The 16442-nt window shown below is 42.7% G+C and overlaps 1 protein-coding gene and 1 long non-coding RNA gene across 3 annotated transcripts in view; one reads left to right on the top strand and one right to left on the bottom strand.

The window, feature by feature from the left end:
• LOC141106353 (uncharacterized) overlaps positions 1 to 16442 on the top strand; it is a 110177-nt gene that overhangs the window by 37904 nt on the left and 55831 nt on the right. The window contains exons 2-3 of the long non-coding RNA XR_012235712.1: positions 478 to 740; positions 3746 to 3905. This is a non-coding gene — a long non-coding RNA (uncharacterized lncRNA). The remainder of the gene's footprint in view (positions 1 to 477; positions 741 to 3745; positions 3906 to 16442) is intronic.
• The window catches only part of LOC141106351 (matrix metalloproteinase-9-like), an 81228-nt gene continuing 66118 nt past the window's right edge, over positions 1333 to 16442 (bottom strand). Inside the window, exon 7 of one of the 2 annotated variants that reach the window (XM_073597066.1) lies at positions 1333 to 3201. In XM_073597066.1, coding sequence (XP_073453167.1) covers positions 3116 to 3201 — 86 coding nt within the window. In that variant the 3' untranslated portion in view covers positions 1333 to 3115. Of the gene's footprint in view, positions 3202 to 9943; positions 10680 to 16442 lie in introns of those variants that run through there. The other variant, XM_073597067.1, reaches the window with a different exon arrangement.

Genomic DNA, 16442 nt, shown 5'->3' with positions numbered 1-16442 from the left:
ATAGCAGACCCTCCCCTCCATATAAAGCCGATAAAAGAGGGGAGGGTCCACGGAATAGTCCAATCAAGTCAAACAACAAGGGAAATGGCGCCAAACACAAGCGAGGCAGCATCAGACAAAAAGAGCCTGGAGACTCCTCCTTCCCCCCTGGGCCCCTCGCCCCTGCCTTGTTTCTCCCCATATCACCCCCCCCTTTAGGAGTATTATATGTATTTAATAAGTGGATTGTGTATTGATTTGTTTATATGTGTATATGTATCTTTTATTTTGGATACAGATTTTGATGAAATTACACAGCAACCAAACCTTGAATAAGTGGATATATATCAACTGCGAAACATGTCGGCTATCATGTAATATGTTTTGTCTATGCATTCTTGTCTTTTGTTATAGGGGATTAGATTCAATTTCCCCCTATAAATGTATGTATTTTTTGTTTATTTTTTCTATTTACAATAAATTATATATTTTTTAAAGGGACCATATTTTTGGAAGGGACCAACAACCAGCGTGGACAGCAAACCGGAAGTGATGTCATTAACATGCGACGCGTTTCCGAACAGCTAATTGGTTCCTTCTTCAAGCAATGACTCATTGAGTCGTGGCCTCCATCTGCTGGCCACTTCAGAATATGTGACCATAGAATTACACCTCCGGATATCCCTGAGACTCCTTAGGACTACCAGAATGACCACCTATCATATTAGTAATATGATGTGTGCCTACCCATCTACCCTTTTGTAAGTGTTTTTAACCCTTTTGAGAAATATAAAGTTTTACTTCTGCACTTAGAGGCGCCTTTTTTTCTTTTCATAATGACCAGACAAGAAACAGGAAGTGGACAGCACAAGGTATTTACTGGCAGAAAAAAAAATGTTTTACTATCCAAAGTTCAAGCAACAAGGGCAGAGAATTTAAGAGAGGGAAAGAGGAAAAAATGACTGAAGTTCCACTTTAAGGTCCATATATTGCTGCATTTTGCACATCCTTTTTTACTTTTTTTTTTCACTTTGAAACCAAGGATTGATTTCAGTGAATGCTTAATTGTTTATTTTTTAAAGTGACAGCGCACTTTTTTTTATTTTAGATTTGCTATTGGCCCAGTGTCTGGGTTTTATAGACTGCAGCGGTCCAGTACATATTTATTCATTTAATTTTCTTTCTATGCTGAGCTAAGCCCAAGAATGTATTTTTATATTATAGCTATTTATTTACAGTGGGTAGATTGCTAGATCAGCAATGCGCATAGCTGCTTTTTGAGAGGACTCTATAATTAGAAGAGGTTAGTGGGTTTTCCTTTATAATACCAAACTGAAGATCCCAGAAGAAAACTGGATAATAAAGAGGTTATTATTATTATTATTCAGGATTTATATAGCGCCAACAGTTTACGCAGCGCTTTACAATATAAAAGGGAGACAATACAGTTATAATACAATACAATACAATACAATAGGATTAAGAGGGCCCTGCTCAGAAGAGCTTACAATCTAATAGGGTGGGGCAAGTGGTACAAAAGGTTGTAACTGTGGGGAATGAGCTGGTGGAAGTGGTAGGAGATTAGTTGGAGACATGATCGGCTTTCCTCAAGAGATGAGTTTTCAGGGATTGCCTGAAGGTAGCAAGAGTAGGGGATAGCCGGATAGATGGAGGTAGCGAGTTCCAGAGGATGGGAGAGGCTCTGGAGAAATCCAGGAGACGAGCATGGGAGGAAGAGATGAGAGAGCTTGAAAGCAGGAGGTCTTGAGAAGAGCGGAGAGGTCGATTTGGGCGATATTTGGAGACAAGATTAGTGATGTAGCTTGGGTCAGAGTTGTGAATGGCTTTGTATGTTGTGGTTAGAATTTTGAATTTAATTCGCTGGGTGATTGGGAGCCAGTGTAGGGATTGAAGTAGAGGGTTGGCAGACACTGAGCGGTTGGTAAGGTGGATAAGTCTGGCAGCAGCATTCATGATAGACTGAAGAGGGGATAGCCTATGGAGCGGTAGGCCAATGAGAAGGGAGTTGCAATAGTCAAGGCGAGAGATAACAAGGGAGTGAATGAGGAGCTTGGTGGTTTCATTTGTTAAAAAAGGGCGAATTTTAGAGATGTTACGGAGGTGAATTCTACAAACTTTTGACAGCGATTGGATTTGAGGCTGAAATGACAAGTCAGAGTCTAGGATTACACCTAGTACCCTGGCGTGAGGGGAGGGACTGATGGTTGCATTGTTGATTTTGATGGAAAAGTCATGGAGGGGGGCACGGGCAGGGGGGAATATTAATAGCTCAGTTTTAGAGAGATTTAGTTAAAGGAAGTGGTGCGACATCCATGCTGATATGTCAGTTAGTAAGTTAGTAATGCGAGAGGAGACTGAAGGAGTGAGGTGAGGAGTATCAGGTATCAGGTTAAACTAATCAGCATTCAAAATGACTGCTCCCAAGTCATATAATACTTAAAAAATAAAAAAAAAAACAGTGAAAGCGTATAAAGGAAATACTGTGGATACTCAACTTGCTTCTTTATTCACAGAATATTATTTTAAAAATGGGCAATAGTGTGCTTCCTTTAAAAAAATATCACCCGATGTCAAATAAAAAATGACAATATTGTCATTGATAAAATTATTGCATGCCACCAATAACAGTATTAGCGCCTCAGAGAGATATTAATAAGGGCCCATTTTATTCATGTTTCAAGTTCCTGTGCTTAGGCTCCACCTGAACCAGCCATGTTCCTCAAATCACACATTTTGACAGTAAATAGTTATAATGATTTGGCACCAATGCCAAATCAACATATAAACAGTGTTTTCTGAAAGACTTAAAAAATAATTGAGTGATACTGGGGTTTTTGGGGGTTAATAATGCTGATTTGGGTATAACTAGCCTTCAGAATCATAGGCTTACCATCAGCTGTTCCCAGAGGACCAGGGTACCAACATCTAAAGGACCTTACAAAGTGGGGAGCCCTCATGTATTCAAGCAACATCTGAATAAAAACCAAAGGGTTTTGGTCTATGTACACATCCTAAATTTATATGATATTTCTTTACTTTGTTTAGAGTTAGTTGTGAAGTATATCTGAGATTAGACTGATGATCTTGAAAGAATAAACCCACGCCTCATCTCATATCAGATAGGTGTGGTGTCCTTAACATCTTTGTAATCAATATTTTCATATATAGATTCTGGTCTGCTGGTATCTTCCACCTCCGTCCCTTGAAAAAAAAAAAAAAAAGAATGTTATAAAGGTTCTATTTTTTCTATTTATCTACCCATATCCTTTTGAAGCATATTTGTTTCAATGTCACCTTGCATCTCATAAAGAACTTAATTTCTTTGTGTTTTGTTTTTTTTCAAGAGCAAAATAATTATCTATATGTTTTGAGTTCATGTTTATGACAGCCTTTTCTCCTGGAGACAATGCTAGTACAACCGCACCTTGTTTGCATAAGCTGTCCTCTAATACAAAGGGAAAATAGATACTATTGTGGTATATTGGGCAAATGTAAACCAGTCAATTGGCCGGGTACACATTTTTAGCTGTTCCCATTCTTTTACAGAAGTTTTAGTCAAACACTGGACCTAGGATGTGTCAATAAAAGTCAACAATAGCTTGATCTTTTGACACATTTGTCCTATGGCATGCACGATACAACAGTGCCATCTAGAGTTTAAGTTAGGAAAAGTTTTGCTCATAGAAACTGATGCGAAAAAGATATGCCCATGTGGGAATGACTACCTAAACTTTCTATATAAAAGGCCAGAAGCATAAGCTGAAAGAGGCTCCATTACAACACAAGAACTAATAAGGAAAGTCTGTGCCAGAGGGGAATTTACAAGACCAAAGAAGGAACTTCCCCTGGAGATGATTCTAGCACCCGATTTCACAGACTATTGTCCATGCTCATTTGCTAGGAAGGTAGGTAGAGTGTGCATGTGTTGTATGTATATTTGTAATACTTTGTATGTCTTTTATTGTTTTTCTACAATTGTAAATAGTGTATGTACAGCATTCTTGTTTAGTAAAAGTAAATGAATTACAGTATAGAGGATTTAGTTCCTTACTTTACTGCAAATTGAAGTAAAAGATACAAAGCAAAACACCTGTTGTTGTTAAACATCATTTCCCCTACTTACCCAGCCTCCTTAAAACAAACTCCATGGCAGCGTAGGATCCCTCCAAGTTTCATGATTAGGCTAGTTACAGAAAACATGGCCTGGATCTGCCTTATATATATTTTAGTGGGGTCCTACGGAGTAGGAGCAGGGGTGGAGACAAACAATCATATGCTGCCACAGAGTTTACTGTAAGTCAAGAAACAAAATTTACATTATTTGTATGAATTACAGGTTTGCGTCTTGTCCTGTGAAAAAAGCAAGACTAATGCTCAGTTTCACCTATAGCAGCCACCTTTTCCTAATGCTGGTATGTTCACCAGTACTTAGATGACCCTAGGTCTTAAGGAGCAATGCTATATTCGTAGGGCTGGGATGCTCCCCAAGAACTCACAGAGAGAAACAGAAGTTCATGTACCATGTCAGATGACTTTAAGTGATATTAAACTTTCTGTTTTTTTTTCCCTTTAAAATAACAAACATGTTATAAGAGTCAGGAAGCTAGTTGTTAGTTAATTTGGACAGGTTATAATCCCCAGTCCCCATTAAATTAGTGGGTACGATGCCCGGTGGGTGTGGAGATGTGACTCAGTGTACATCTTGCAGGCATGTATGCGTTCCTTGATCATCAGTTCGAGGGTGAATACTGCTGTGCAAAATGTAAGCACATTGTTTCCCTGGAAGCCCAGGTTCTGAATCTAGGGAAGCAACTGTCAACACTGAGAAGTCCCTCCATACTAAAAGAGAGTTGGGATCGTACCAGGCAGGTGCCGGCAGGGGCCAGCACAGAGGCGTTGGAGATAAAGAGGGGCAGGCATCAGAGCAAAGTAGATGGGTGACAGTCAGGAAGGGTAGAGGGGAAAGTGCCAGGGAGGCAGTGCTGGGCTGGAACATCCCAATAAGTACGCCCGTTGCGCGATATGGGGAAAACCAGTCAGGGACCAGCATTGCTGGAGCAAAGTGATGCCTCTAGCTGCCAGGGGAATAACTCCTCCAGTGAGGGTGGGAATAAAGCCAAAGGTAAGGAAAGACAAATTCTTGTGGAAGGGGACTCAATTCTTATGCCCCGTACACATGGTCGAATTTCCCGATGGAAAATGTTCGATGGGAGCTTGTTGTCGGAAATTCCGGCCGTGTGTAGTCTCCATCGGACATTTTCCATCGGAATTTCTGACACACAAAATTTGAGATCTGGATCTCAAATTTTCCGACAACAAAATCCCTTCTTGTAAATTCCGATCCTGTGCACACAATTCCAACGCACAAAGTTCCACTCATGCTCAGAATCAATTACGAGACGGAAGCGCTCGGTCTGGTAAAACTAGCGTTCGTAATGGAGATAGCACATTCGTCACACTGCAATTTAAAAAATCTTTTAATGCAGCGCATTCTCTTCTTCTTTAGAATGCTAGAATAATGAAGTTGTTTTGCTGCTGATATTCACACAGAGTTCTGAAAAAATGATTTCTTTATTATTTCTCGTTATCTCCTGAATATTTAATTTTTTGGGTTTTGTCAGATCTCCATAATAATGTATTTAATTTTTGTTTATCGTGTATTTTTTTTTTATCAAGATCTCCTTGTTTTTTTTTTTTTTTCTAGTGCTCTCCATAATATTGTTTTTAGTTTTGTGTGTCAAGTTACCACAACACCATTATTATCTTGTATTTTTTTAACCTTAAGGTGGTTGTTTGGTGTTGGTGTCCCTTGTTAATTTGACCTTGTATTTTGGAAATGTACCTGCCTGCTCACAAACAAACTGTGATTTTTGGCGTAAAACACAACAAGTATTTGTGAATACAAAATAGACATTTATTATGGGTCATAATAAAATAAAGAGGAAGGCAGCGCTGGAGAAAATGGTGAAATTGGCAAAGCCTTTGTACCCCAGGGCACACATCAACTATTTTACAGCCAAAACTGGTAGCCTGAGGAGTCCATATAATAGTGATCACAATCCAGTCCCGGACTACAAGAGATCAGGAACAGCAGCAGATGACATATATGTCCCCAGGCTGTGGTCATACAACAGCCTGCGTCTTTTGTCAGACCAGACTGAACCCAGGCCATCACTTTCTTGCCTTCCACTCTTCCTTCCAGGCTTCCTTCCAGGCTGTGGCTGTGGTGTTGGAGGTGTGGCAGGAGGTGGAGGAGGATGGTCCAACTCACACAGGTGTGTTTTGGTTGTGATTTGGCCCCTCAACCCCTTATTTAGGGTCGTATCCATTATTTACTCACACAAGAGGCGTTGGCCCTCCTCCATTTCCTGCATTTTGCTGGCAGTCATGCAGCCAAAGGCCTCTTGAGGAGTGGGGGTGGCTCTGGGGGCTGCCTTAGCCTCCCGAATCAGCCCAAGCGCTGCCTCCTGCACATTACTCCCCTTCCTGGGCCTTTTGGTTGGAAGGCGGAGGGGAAGGACCTGGGATTCTGTCAGGCTACTTGGAACGGCCACCTCCTGGCTGCCACTTACCCCCGCCACCTCCTGGCTGCCACATTCCACAGCCTCTTCCTGGCTGCCACATTCCACACCCTCCTCCTGGCTGAGGTTTTCCTGTGTATGAAAAAAGAACATATTTTTAGTTTTTTGTTCATCAATCACACACAATTTTCAGCTCATGCCTGTTGCAAATTGAATGTTATCAAATAGAAAAGACTATCATTCTGAGCCCAGCATTTTTCCTTCTTGTCCCAAACATTTTTGGCGACTACTGTCTATTGATATGTAAAACACTTTATTAAATCAGCAATTAGTGATCAATAATAACATCTAGTTAACATCATTAATTTTACCACCAGAAATATGTTGAACAATGCTATACCTGACTCAAGCCGGGCTCCTCCACTTCTTCTTCCTGGCTGGAAGGCCCAGGTTGGACATCGGAAGCCTCAGCTGGGGTGGAAGGAAGCGTGAAAGGAAGAGTGGAAGGTAGGGTTGAGAGTGATTGCCTGACTTCAGGTTGGTCTGACAGAAATTGCAGTCTCTCATAGTACCACAGCCTGGGGACATAAATGGCATCTGCTGCAGCTCCTGATCTCATGGAATCCTGGACCTTATTGCGCTCCCTATTATAAGTGCTCCTCAGGCCACCAATTTTGGCTTTTAAAAAGGGGATGGTTGCCGAGGGGACCACTGGCTTCACCAACTCCAGCAGTTTCTCCAGTGCTGCCTGCCTCTTTCTTTTATGATTATAATGTGGATGTTTCACTTGCCACAGACAGGACAGCTCCCTGTACTTGTCTATGAATAGGGGGAGGAAGTTGTGATCATTGAAGCCACCCAATTTCTCTGCAAGACACAACACAAGACAAATGTCATTCTAAACTCTCATAATCTTGTCCCAATATAGGCCTCCATCTATAAGCATCTTCGTTCTAATGATCAGCGCTTCCGATACTCCTTCCTCCACTCACAGATCGTACGTATAACGCACGCATGTTAGGCTTTATATACACTGCGCATGCGTGAAACTCCACCCGCCCTGGACGTTCTTTCTAGTCTATTCCCCACCCCTTGTCTTTTGGCACATGGCAGAGACAGAGCAAGAGCCATGAACATCCCGATCCGGGAGGAGATTTAAGGTCTCAAATATGTCCTTTGTAGAGATGGTGGAGATGGTGGAACATCTTGAAGAGGGCCGACTATGATGGTAAGTATGAACCCTACCTAAACCCAAATGTGAGAAAGGCCAAGATCATGGCTAAAGTTGTGAAGAGTCTGCGCCGGAATTTTGGGGTACGACGATCCAAGGAGCAATTGAGGAAACGCTGGTCAGACCTGAAATTGAGGGAGCAGGATCAGTACAGAAGGATCAAGAGAGTTCTGCAAAAAAGTAAGTAGTTGTTGTGTGTTCCTATTATTATTATTACTTGCATGCTACTCCATGTGCTTTTCTTTACTGTTGTACAGTTTAAAATGACAACTTTCAGGCTCGTGGGCACAGTAATCGGTCGTAGTAAACATTGTTCGTTCGCCCACTAATAATACGATGTTTTTTGCAGATACAGGGTTAAGTACATTTGGTCAAGCCTATTTGTATTAAAATAAGTTTAGTACATTGTTGTCTAGATGTGTTTGTAACTAGAATGAAATGCAAACTTGATTCAGTGTAAGGAGAGGACACTCAGCAGCTGTTTACACATCTGGATGCAGGAGCAGTAGTGTGGGACACCAGAACAAATTTTTTAGGGTGTCCCACACAGGTGCTCCAGGGGATACTAGGGGTGTCTCCATGTGTGAAAATTGTACAAAAAAGGTAAGTATTCCAGCTTTAGAAAGGGAAAAAAATAATGTCTTCAGCTTGGAACTCTGCCCAAAAAGACAATTGTACGACACTTCCAAGCAATGTTTGAGATTCCTATTTCTGCCCTCAAATATCTGTGTGCTAAGTATACCTTTTTTTTCACATAGGAGAGAAAAGACTCTGGACATCTGAGGACACCAGGGACCCAAAACCTCCTAAAGAAGGGGAAATACCACCAACACAACCAGAGGATGTGGAGGGAGACGTTTATGAAGTTGGTGAAATAGGGACCACAACAGGTGAGTGTCTGAGACCACAGCTTCAGGTAATAGATGTATGCCTGCATATTTCTAATACATGGTGTGTTTTTGAATTTTAGGTGATGTGGATGTTGTGGAAGAAGAAACTCATTTCACAAGTGCAAGTGCACACAGTCTTATCAGGGAGATCATGGTGTGCAATCGTGATTTACAAAAGATCAAGGAAGACATCAATGATATTGAAAAAAGACTCAAAAACATCATTGATGTTTTAGGCAGAATCTAAAACACACCAAAATTCTTCAATTTGTTGAGATTTTCTAAATTTTTGAAAATTTTTTGAAATCTATTGAAAGCCAAATTTTGAAGATGCACACAGTGTGTCAACATGTGCTATCTGCCATCACGGGATATCAAAGTACACGTTTTGTGGGTGTAACCCCTTCCTCACAACTAAAGTAGCTGAGAGGAAGGGGTTGCACCCCCGAAACACATCCATTGATACCCCATGATGGGAGCTAGCAGATGTTGACATTAGGCATGGGATCAGGAGTAAAATCCCCATTATGACTCTCAATTTGTGTGCATCTTCAAAATTTGGCTTTCACAGGGGTGACATCACCCCATCTGATGAAGGCAAGATCAACACAGTTTGGACATACTAATGTCTGATATTGCCTTCAATTTATCAAAGTTGAACTTTGTAAGTTCCTGAGTTATGTATTGTTTTATGGTTTTAAACATGCCTGTTTAACAAAAAAAGGCTATTTGTACTGTCGAATGGAAAAATGTTATTCCAAAAATATGTTGGTTTGTTCAAAAACCCTTTTCTAAAGCACGTGTGAATGTGCAAAGTGTAAAAAAATGTAAAATCAACAATGTGTGGTTTCTTCTTTTAATACTCAATAGTAGTTTTGGCGTTGGCATTTACAGTGACAATGGGGGTTATTTACTAAAGGCAAATCCACTGTGCACTACAAGTTCACTTTCAGTGCAGTTTCAAGTGCACTTTTGCAGTGGACCTGGAGTGCAAAGTGGATTTTCCTTTAGTAAATAACTCCCACAGTGCTTTATAATTTGCCACAATCATGCCATTTTTTTGACACACAAAAATTCATTCATGGTGCAAAAAATTATGAATCTTTTTATCATTAATGCATTACATACATTAGCAACAAAAACAAGGTGTGTGTGTGTAGCAGACCCACAACATAATAGTTAGCTGAAGAAGAGATTGTCACCTCATGTATCAAATAAATTACGTTTGCACTATTGAAGAAAATGGCCAAAAAGAAAAGCCCATTGGAAAACCTAGAAGACAGCTAAAAGAAACACAAGCATTAAATCAAAGGAAATATTATTTCAGTTTAACAAAAAAATGTATTTTGGTGCTTTGGGGGGGCAAGCCAGGACAGCCAGTTTCAAGAGCCATCAGATGTGTTGGATCTGGTAATAAGCCGGCCTCAGTCCCAACTGAGGCCACATAGTTTGATGCATATTTTCTTAAAACGTTATGTAATATGCAGCATGCAAGAACTATGTGATTGATTTTATATTCTGCCATGTTTATTGCAGTGAGGAATAGGCGGAACCGGCTGGCCAGTATCCCGAAAGCATTCTCCACCACTCTTCTGGCTCTGGCCAGCCGGTAGTTAAAAACCCTCTGGTCCGGGGTGAGGGTCCTCATCATGAACGGCCGCATCAGGTGATCACCCAGCCCAAACGCTTCATCAGCAACAAAGATGAATGGGAGTCCTTCCACGTTCTCTTCAGCAGGTGGCAATCCCAAGCCACCATTCTGGAGCCGTCTGTAAAACTCGGTCTGGGCGATGACTCCACCATCCAACATCCGGCCATTCTTCCCCACGTCCACATAGAGAAACTCGTATGTCGCCCACACCACTGCCAACGTCACTATACTATTAAACCCCTTGTAATTATAATAGTATGACCCCAGTTGAGGGGTGGGACTATGTGGACGTGTTTCCCATCAATTGCCCCTCCGCAGTTTGGAAAGTCCCACCGCTGGGCAAATTGGGGAGCCACAGTCTGCCATTCCTGTGGCATTGAAGGAAACTGTGGAGTCAAACAAGAAAAAAAATGAGTAATTTTGCACATAACATTGCAAGCAGATTAGACACAAACAGTGTTGGCCAACATCAGTATAACATTTCTTTTAAGGAGTATTTAAAGACAAAAGTATAAGGTCCACTTATCAGATTCCTTACCCCCTCTGATGGCCCATTGTAAAAATTTTAGGGGGGGGGGGAGATGTTTTGGACAGGTAACCCTCTCCACTTTATTGAGAGCTGAATGCATAAATAATGTGTGTTACTTTGGCCAGTCCCTCCTTACTTACACTATTGGCAGCCCACTGGACAGGTAAGAAGTGTCATAATAAAATAAAAATAATACAGACTGTCCAAATGTAAGCACTTTTTGACATTCTGCAATTACCTGTCAGGATAATAGGAGAACAAAACTTTAAACAGTACCATTTGAAAGTATTCAGGCAGGCCCTTTCACTACATGCTTTGGTGAATTCATCCATAAATATGACCACAAAAGAAGTAGTTATAGTGTGGGCAAGATCAGATTCAGCAGATAGAGGATTGGTATCGGTTGACTTAGCGGTTGGAGGGAGGGAGGGTTCCAAATGATTTTGGGACCCCCCAAAAAAAGCCTCTGGCACTCTGCATGAATTTAAGCACACAAATAACATTTAAACACATTTTAGGGGGTGAGAGGAAGAAAAATATTGGGACTTTGAATGAGGTAATAGGGGGCCGTTCAAATCCCCTCCTCCATCCCGGTTCAATGATAAAATTATGGAGAGGAAAGCAAAGGGCAGGACTTTGTGTGAGGCACACGGACGCAATGAAACAATAATATAATAAAAAGGGCTTTAATAGATTCAATTAGCCATATAATAACATGAAAATTGATAATGCTTCTTGCTATATATACCAATTATTTTATATTTCACTAGAACCTAATATTGCACAATACTATATATTCCAACAAGGAATCATTTACAATAACATAGAACATAAAATGCATATGATACACGTTGTACTAGATAGTATACAGAGTGACATGCTAATATGTCATTTGATGAGGATGAGAGAAAACAAACAAAAAAGAGAAATAGATCTAGATGGAACGTCCATACATCATAATGGTAGTATATACATGTCGGTAGTTGTAAGCTCTACGCGTTTCGGAACCTTCTAGCCCCTTATCAGGAGCAAAACCGAAATAGTACCTAAGAATGGGGAGAGCAGCCATGTAAGAATAATTTAAGGGGGACGCAGTGGTGGTGCAGCCATGTGTGTCACAGATCAGCCAATGATGCCACATCCCAGAGCTGAGGGGGAGCTACGAGGCAGACACAACACACACAGACCGACCCCGGGTAGGTCATACTAAGTGAAGTGACAACGTGTAAACCAAAAATCACTCCAAATTGGAGACCTCTGAAAAAGTGAAAAAAGGGGGGGGGAGAGAGGGGATATGTGAGTGAGTAAAGAATGTATGTGTAGGAGTAGTGCAAGAATAGGAAAGTATGAAAGAAAAACAAAGTATAGAAAGAATGCGGAAACCATAGTCAAGTGTAGAGGAAGTGACAACGAATGAAAAAGAGTAAAAAGTGAATAAGTGGAGAAAATGGGTGAAGTTACCTGGCTCAAAGTAAGTAATAACAAAGAAATAAGGAACAGTGGTTTCACAGTGTTAGGTATTGTGAGCAAATAAGTCTAAGAGACCAAACAGCGGGAGATGTTCATGTAGGGAGCGCCGCCACGGCCGTCCCCCAACGTCACGTACCAGCACACTGTGGGGGGGCAAAGAAGGCATCATCGAGCTCGCGGCCAGACCACCCAAGCCGTTCAGCAAGGAACACCGTGTCCACCACCAACCATCGATGCGCTGGAGATGGTAATACAACCCGCCGGCAAGAGGTGCGCCATATGACGCCACACGTGCTGGCAAGAAGTACGTGACGCCGACGCGTAGTGGTGGAGCCCCCGCCCACCCTATGTAAGAGCCTGGCGGAGGGGAGGTCCCCAGTGCGCGTCGCAGCTCCGGAGCGTAACAGGAGAGGCACGGTCACACGGCAAACATCAGCTGAGGCCACCAGTGCGCACATGCAGAATGTCAAATTAGGAATTGAAAATATGGGGATACACACACCAGCCTATGGTGTGTGCATAGACACAACCGATGCATAGAGAAAATCGGAAGAACATCAGTGTTTCTAAAAACGGTTAAGAAGTAGCCATGTAAAATTGTAAGGATGTACAAATACTATTCATAATGCGACCGTGTGCCTCCATCCCTATTGATTTTAAAGAGATTGATTTGAAGAGATATTGATTTTTCATGTTATTATATGACTAATTGAATCTATTAAAGACCTTTTTATTATATTATTGTTTCATTGCGTCCGTGTGCCTCACACAAAGTCCTGCCCTTTGCTTTCCTCTCCATAATTTTATCACATTTTAGGGGGTGTTTAGGGTAAAGCAGTACTATGGAGCTGACAAAATACATTGTTAAGTGACTAGGGTAGGTATGTATGGGCCCAGGATAGCATGCTGGGGAGGTTAGTTAAGGCGTATATCCAGTGGAGGATTAAGGTGGTCATGGGCCCCTAGGCTACTTTTTGTGTGGCCCCCTCCTAAGCATGTTTTATCAGAAAATAAATTATTTAGTGCCATGTGTAAAAGGGTAGACACGCCTCAAGTGCAACTCTCAGGTCTACAGCCCAAACACATTCAGACATGAGCCTATTATAAACAGCAATGCCACAGAAAAAAGCATTCAAAATACACCTGCAAGCTGGTAACAGATTTTACCTTTCTAAACCAACAGTTAGGCCAAAAACGTCTGCAGCAGCTCCTGTTTAACTGAGGCAAAATCACAACATCCTGACAGAGACCAACGCTGTGTAATATTCCAATAAAATAAAAGCCATACAAATACCATAAACAGCAGCAGCAGCACATAAAAGCAAGCAATAATCAACAGCAGAACAATCATACGTTCCAACGGCAGGAAGTGCCAGCATCCATCAGTGCAGCCTGTCCATCGGACACCACTGCAATCCAGGAAACGGGCCAGACTCACTCCCAGGATATCCGGCAGCTTTTGCCAACATGCTTGTTCACTATGTACCTTTGTGAGTACCTTTTTACAGTTTTATTAAACTCCATGTTTTTTACTGCACTTAGAGTGGCGCCTTTGTTTAATTTTCAGAGTGCATATAACATGCACCCTAACATTAAGAGGGAAGTTTCAGGAAAAAAAACTTCCCACAGCCCCCTGCACAGTACACAGCCCCCCTGCACAGCACACAGCCCCCCTGCACAGTACACAGACCCCCTGCACAGTACACAGACCCCTTTCCCTGCACAGTACACAACCCTCTGCACAGTACACAGACCCCCTGCACAGTACACAGCCCCCCTGCACAGTACACAGACCCCTTTCCCTGCACAGTACACAACCCTCTGCACAGTACACAGACCCCCTGCACAGTACACAGCCCCCTGCACAGTACACAGACCCCTTTCCCTGCACAGTACACAACCCTCTGCACAGTACACAGACCCCCTGCACATAACACAGCCCCCTTTCCCTGCACAGTACACAGACCCCCTGCACAGTACACAGACCCCTTTCCCTGCACAGTACACAACCCTCTGCACAGTACACAGACCCCCTGCACATAACACAGCCCCCTTTCCCTGCACAGTACACAGACCCCCTGCACATAACACAGCCCCCTTTCCCTGCACAGTACACAGACCCCTTTCCCTGCACAGTGCACAGACATCTGCATAGTACACAGACCCCTTTGCCTGCATATCACACAGGCCTCTTTCATTATAAAGCCCCCCTGCACTCCCAGGAGACCCCCAGTCTCCTGGGAAAGAATACTCTAAAGTTGAGAAAACATCACTGCCAGCCCTTTCTCATACACCGTTCCTTCTGTGTCACTCATTGTAAATCAAAGCTTCTAAATACCTCAATTAACGCCGTTCTTCGTGACCCATTCATGTAACTGCTCTCCTCTGCTGTTTCATTGACGGTCACATGACCGCTCTACTCCTGCAATCAAATGCTACACTCGGGAAGGGGGTGGAGCGGGAGGAGGAGAGCGGCCAGACAGAGCGTCTTTAATTGAGGTATTAAGAGACTTCCATTTACATTGAGAGTGACACACGAGGAGCTGTGCATGAGAAAGGGCTGGCAGTAATGTTTTGTCAACTTAAAAGTATGCTGGCAGCGCTGTCCCAGAGCCAGGAGAGGCGGTACAGTTGGCCTGACACCCCCCCCCCAATGGGTGGCACCCGGGGCGGACCGCCCGATCCCCGCCCCCTGTTGGTAAAAAAACATTTATCGACCTATTCGTATAACATGCAGGCATGGTTTTTATTCTACATATACATAAATATATATGAATTAATAAAAATATCATGGCCAATCGGGGGCCCTTGCACACATGGGGCCCTAGGCTGCAGCCTAGACCAGCCTGTGCATTAATCTGCCCCTGCGTATATGCATGAAGGACAAAAAAGGAAGTTTAAAAACTTCCAGCATGCATGAGGACAAAGGGGACATTCACAGCATATTCCAATCATGGTAATTAGGGAATGATGAAAGAAATACAATACATTAGCAAACATTAAATACATATAATGTGATGTTAACGGAGAAATCTTACTTTAATGAAGTCCTTCTGCAGGACCTGAATGATAGCAGAACAGGTCTCTGGAATAATGATCCCCAGAGCCTGGGGGGAGATGTCTGTCGAGAACTTGATGTCCTGCAGACTTCTCCCCGTCGCTAAGTACTGCAACGTGGCGACTAGCGACTGTTCAGGAGTGATGGCTTGCCACATTCAGGTGTCCTGCTTGGTAATATAAGGGGACAGCAAAGCAACTATATTAACTATAAAATACGCACTGAAAAACAAATGCGAACTGACTACATGCACTGAAAACCAGATATGAACCCACAAGCACAAACTGAAGAGCAGTAACAATATGAAAAGCACGAGTCTGAAAAGCGCGAATCGTCTCTCACCAAACTTTTTACTAACACGAGATTAGCAGGAGCCCAAAGGGTGGAGCACTTGGTATTGAACTTCCCTTTTCTACTGCCGTCGCACCTGTTGTATGTCACCGCGACCTGGACGTTCGGAATTTCCGACAAGATTTGTGTGACCCTGTGTATGCAAGACGAGTTTGAGCCCAAATCCGTCTGAAAAAATCCATGGATTTTGTTGTCGGAATGTCCGATCGTGTGTACGCGGCATTGGAAGAACAGAGAGGGCAATCTGTCACAAAGACCTGAATGGCAGAACTGTATGTTGTCTACCGGGCGCTCGGGTTCGATATATCACGGATCTGGTGGACAGATTACTGGGAGGGACTGGGGAAGACCCGGCTGTCATGGTGCACGTTGGCACTAATGATAAAGTTAGAGGAAGATGGCGTGTCCTAAAAAACGATTTTAGGGACTTAGGAGCTAAATTGAGGAAAAGGGCCTCCAAGGTAGTATTCAAAGAAATACTACCGGTACCTTGAGCAACACCAGAAAGGCAGAGGGAGATTTGGGAAGTTAACCAGTGGCTGAGGAGCTGGTGTAAAAAGGAGGGGTTTGGGTTCCTGGAGAACTGGGTCAACTTCTCAGTCAGTTACCAGCTCTTTAGCAGGGATGGACTGCACCTAAATGCAGATCGGCTGGGAGTGAAGATGGCCGACAAGTTAGATAGGCTTTTAAACTAGGCGACAGAGGGGGGGATTGTCCAGAGGTAAAGAAAGTCAGCGCTGA

Source organism: Aquarana catesbeiana, linkage group LG08, assembly GCF_042186555.1.
Source record: "Aquarana catesbeiana isolate 2022-GZ linkage group LG08, ASM4218655v1, whole genome shotgun sequence".
Taxonomy (NCBI): Eukaryota; Metazoa; Chordata; class Amphibia; order Anura; family Ranidae; genus Aquarana; species Aquarana catesbeiana.
The sequence above is the reverse complement of the archived record's forward strand: the minus strand, read 5'-3'. Positions and strand labels throughout refer to the sequence as shown.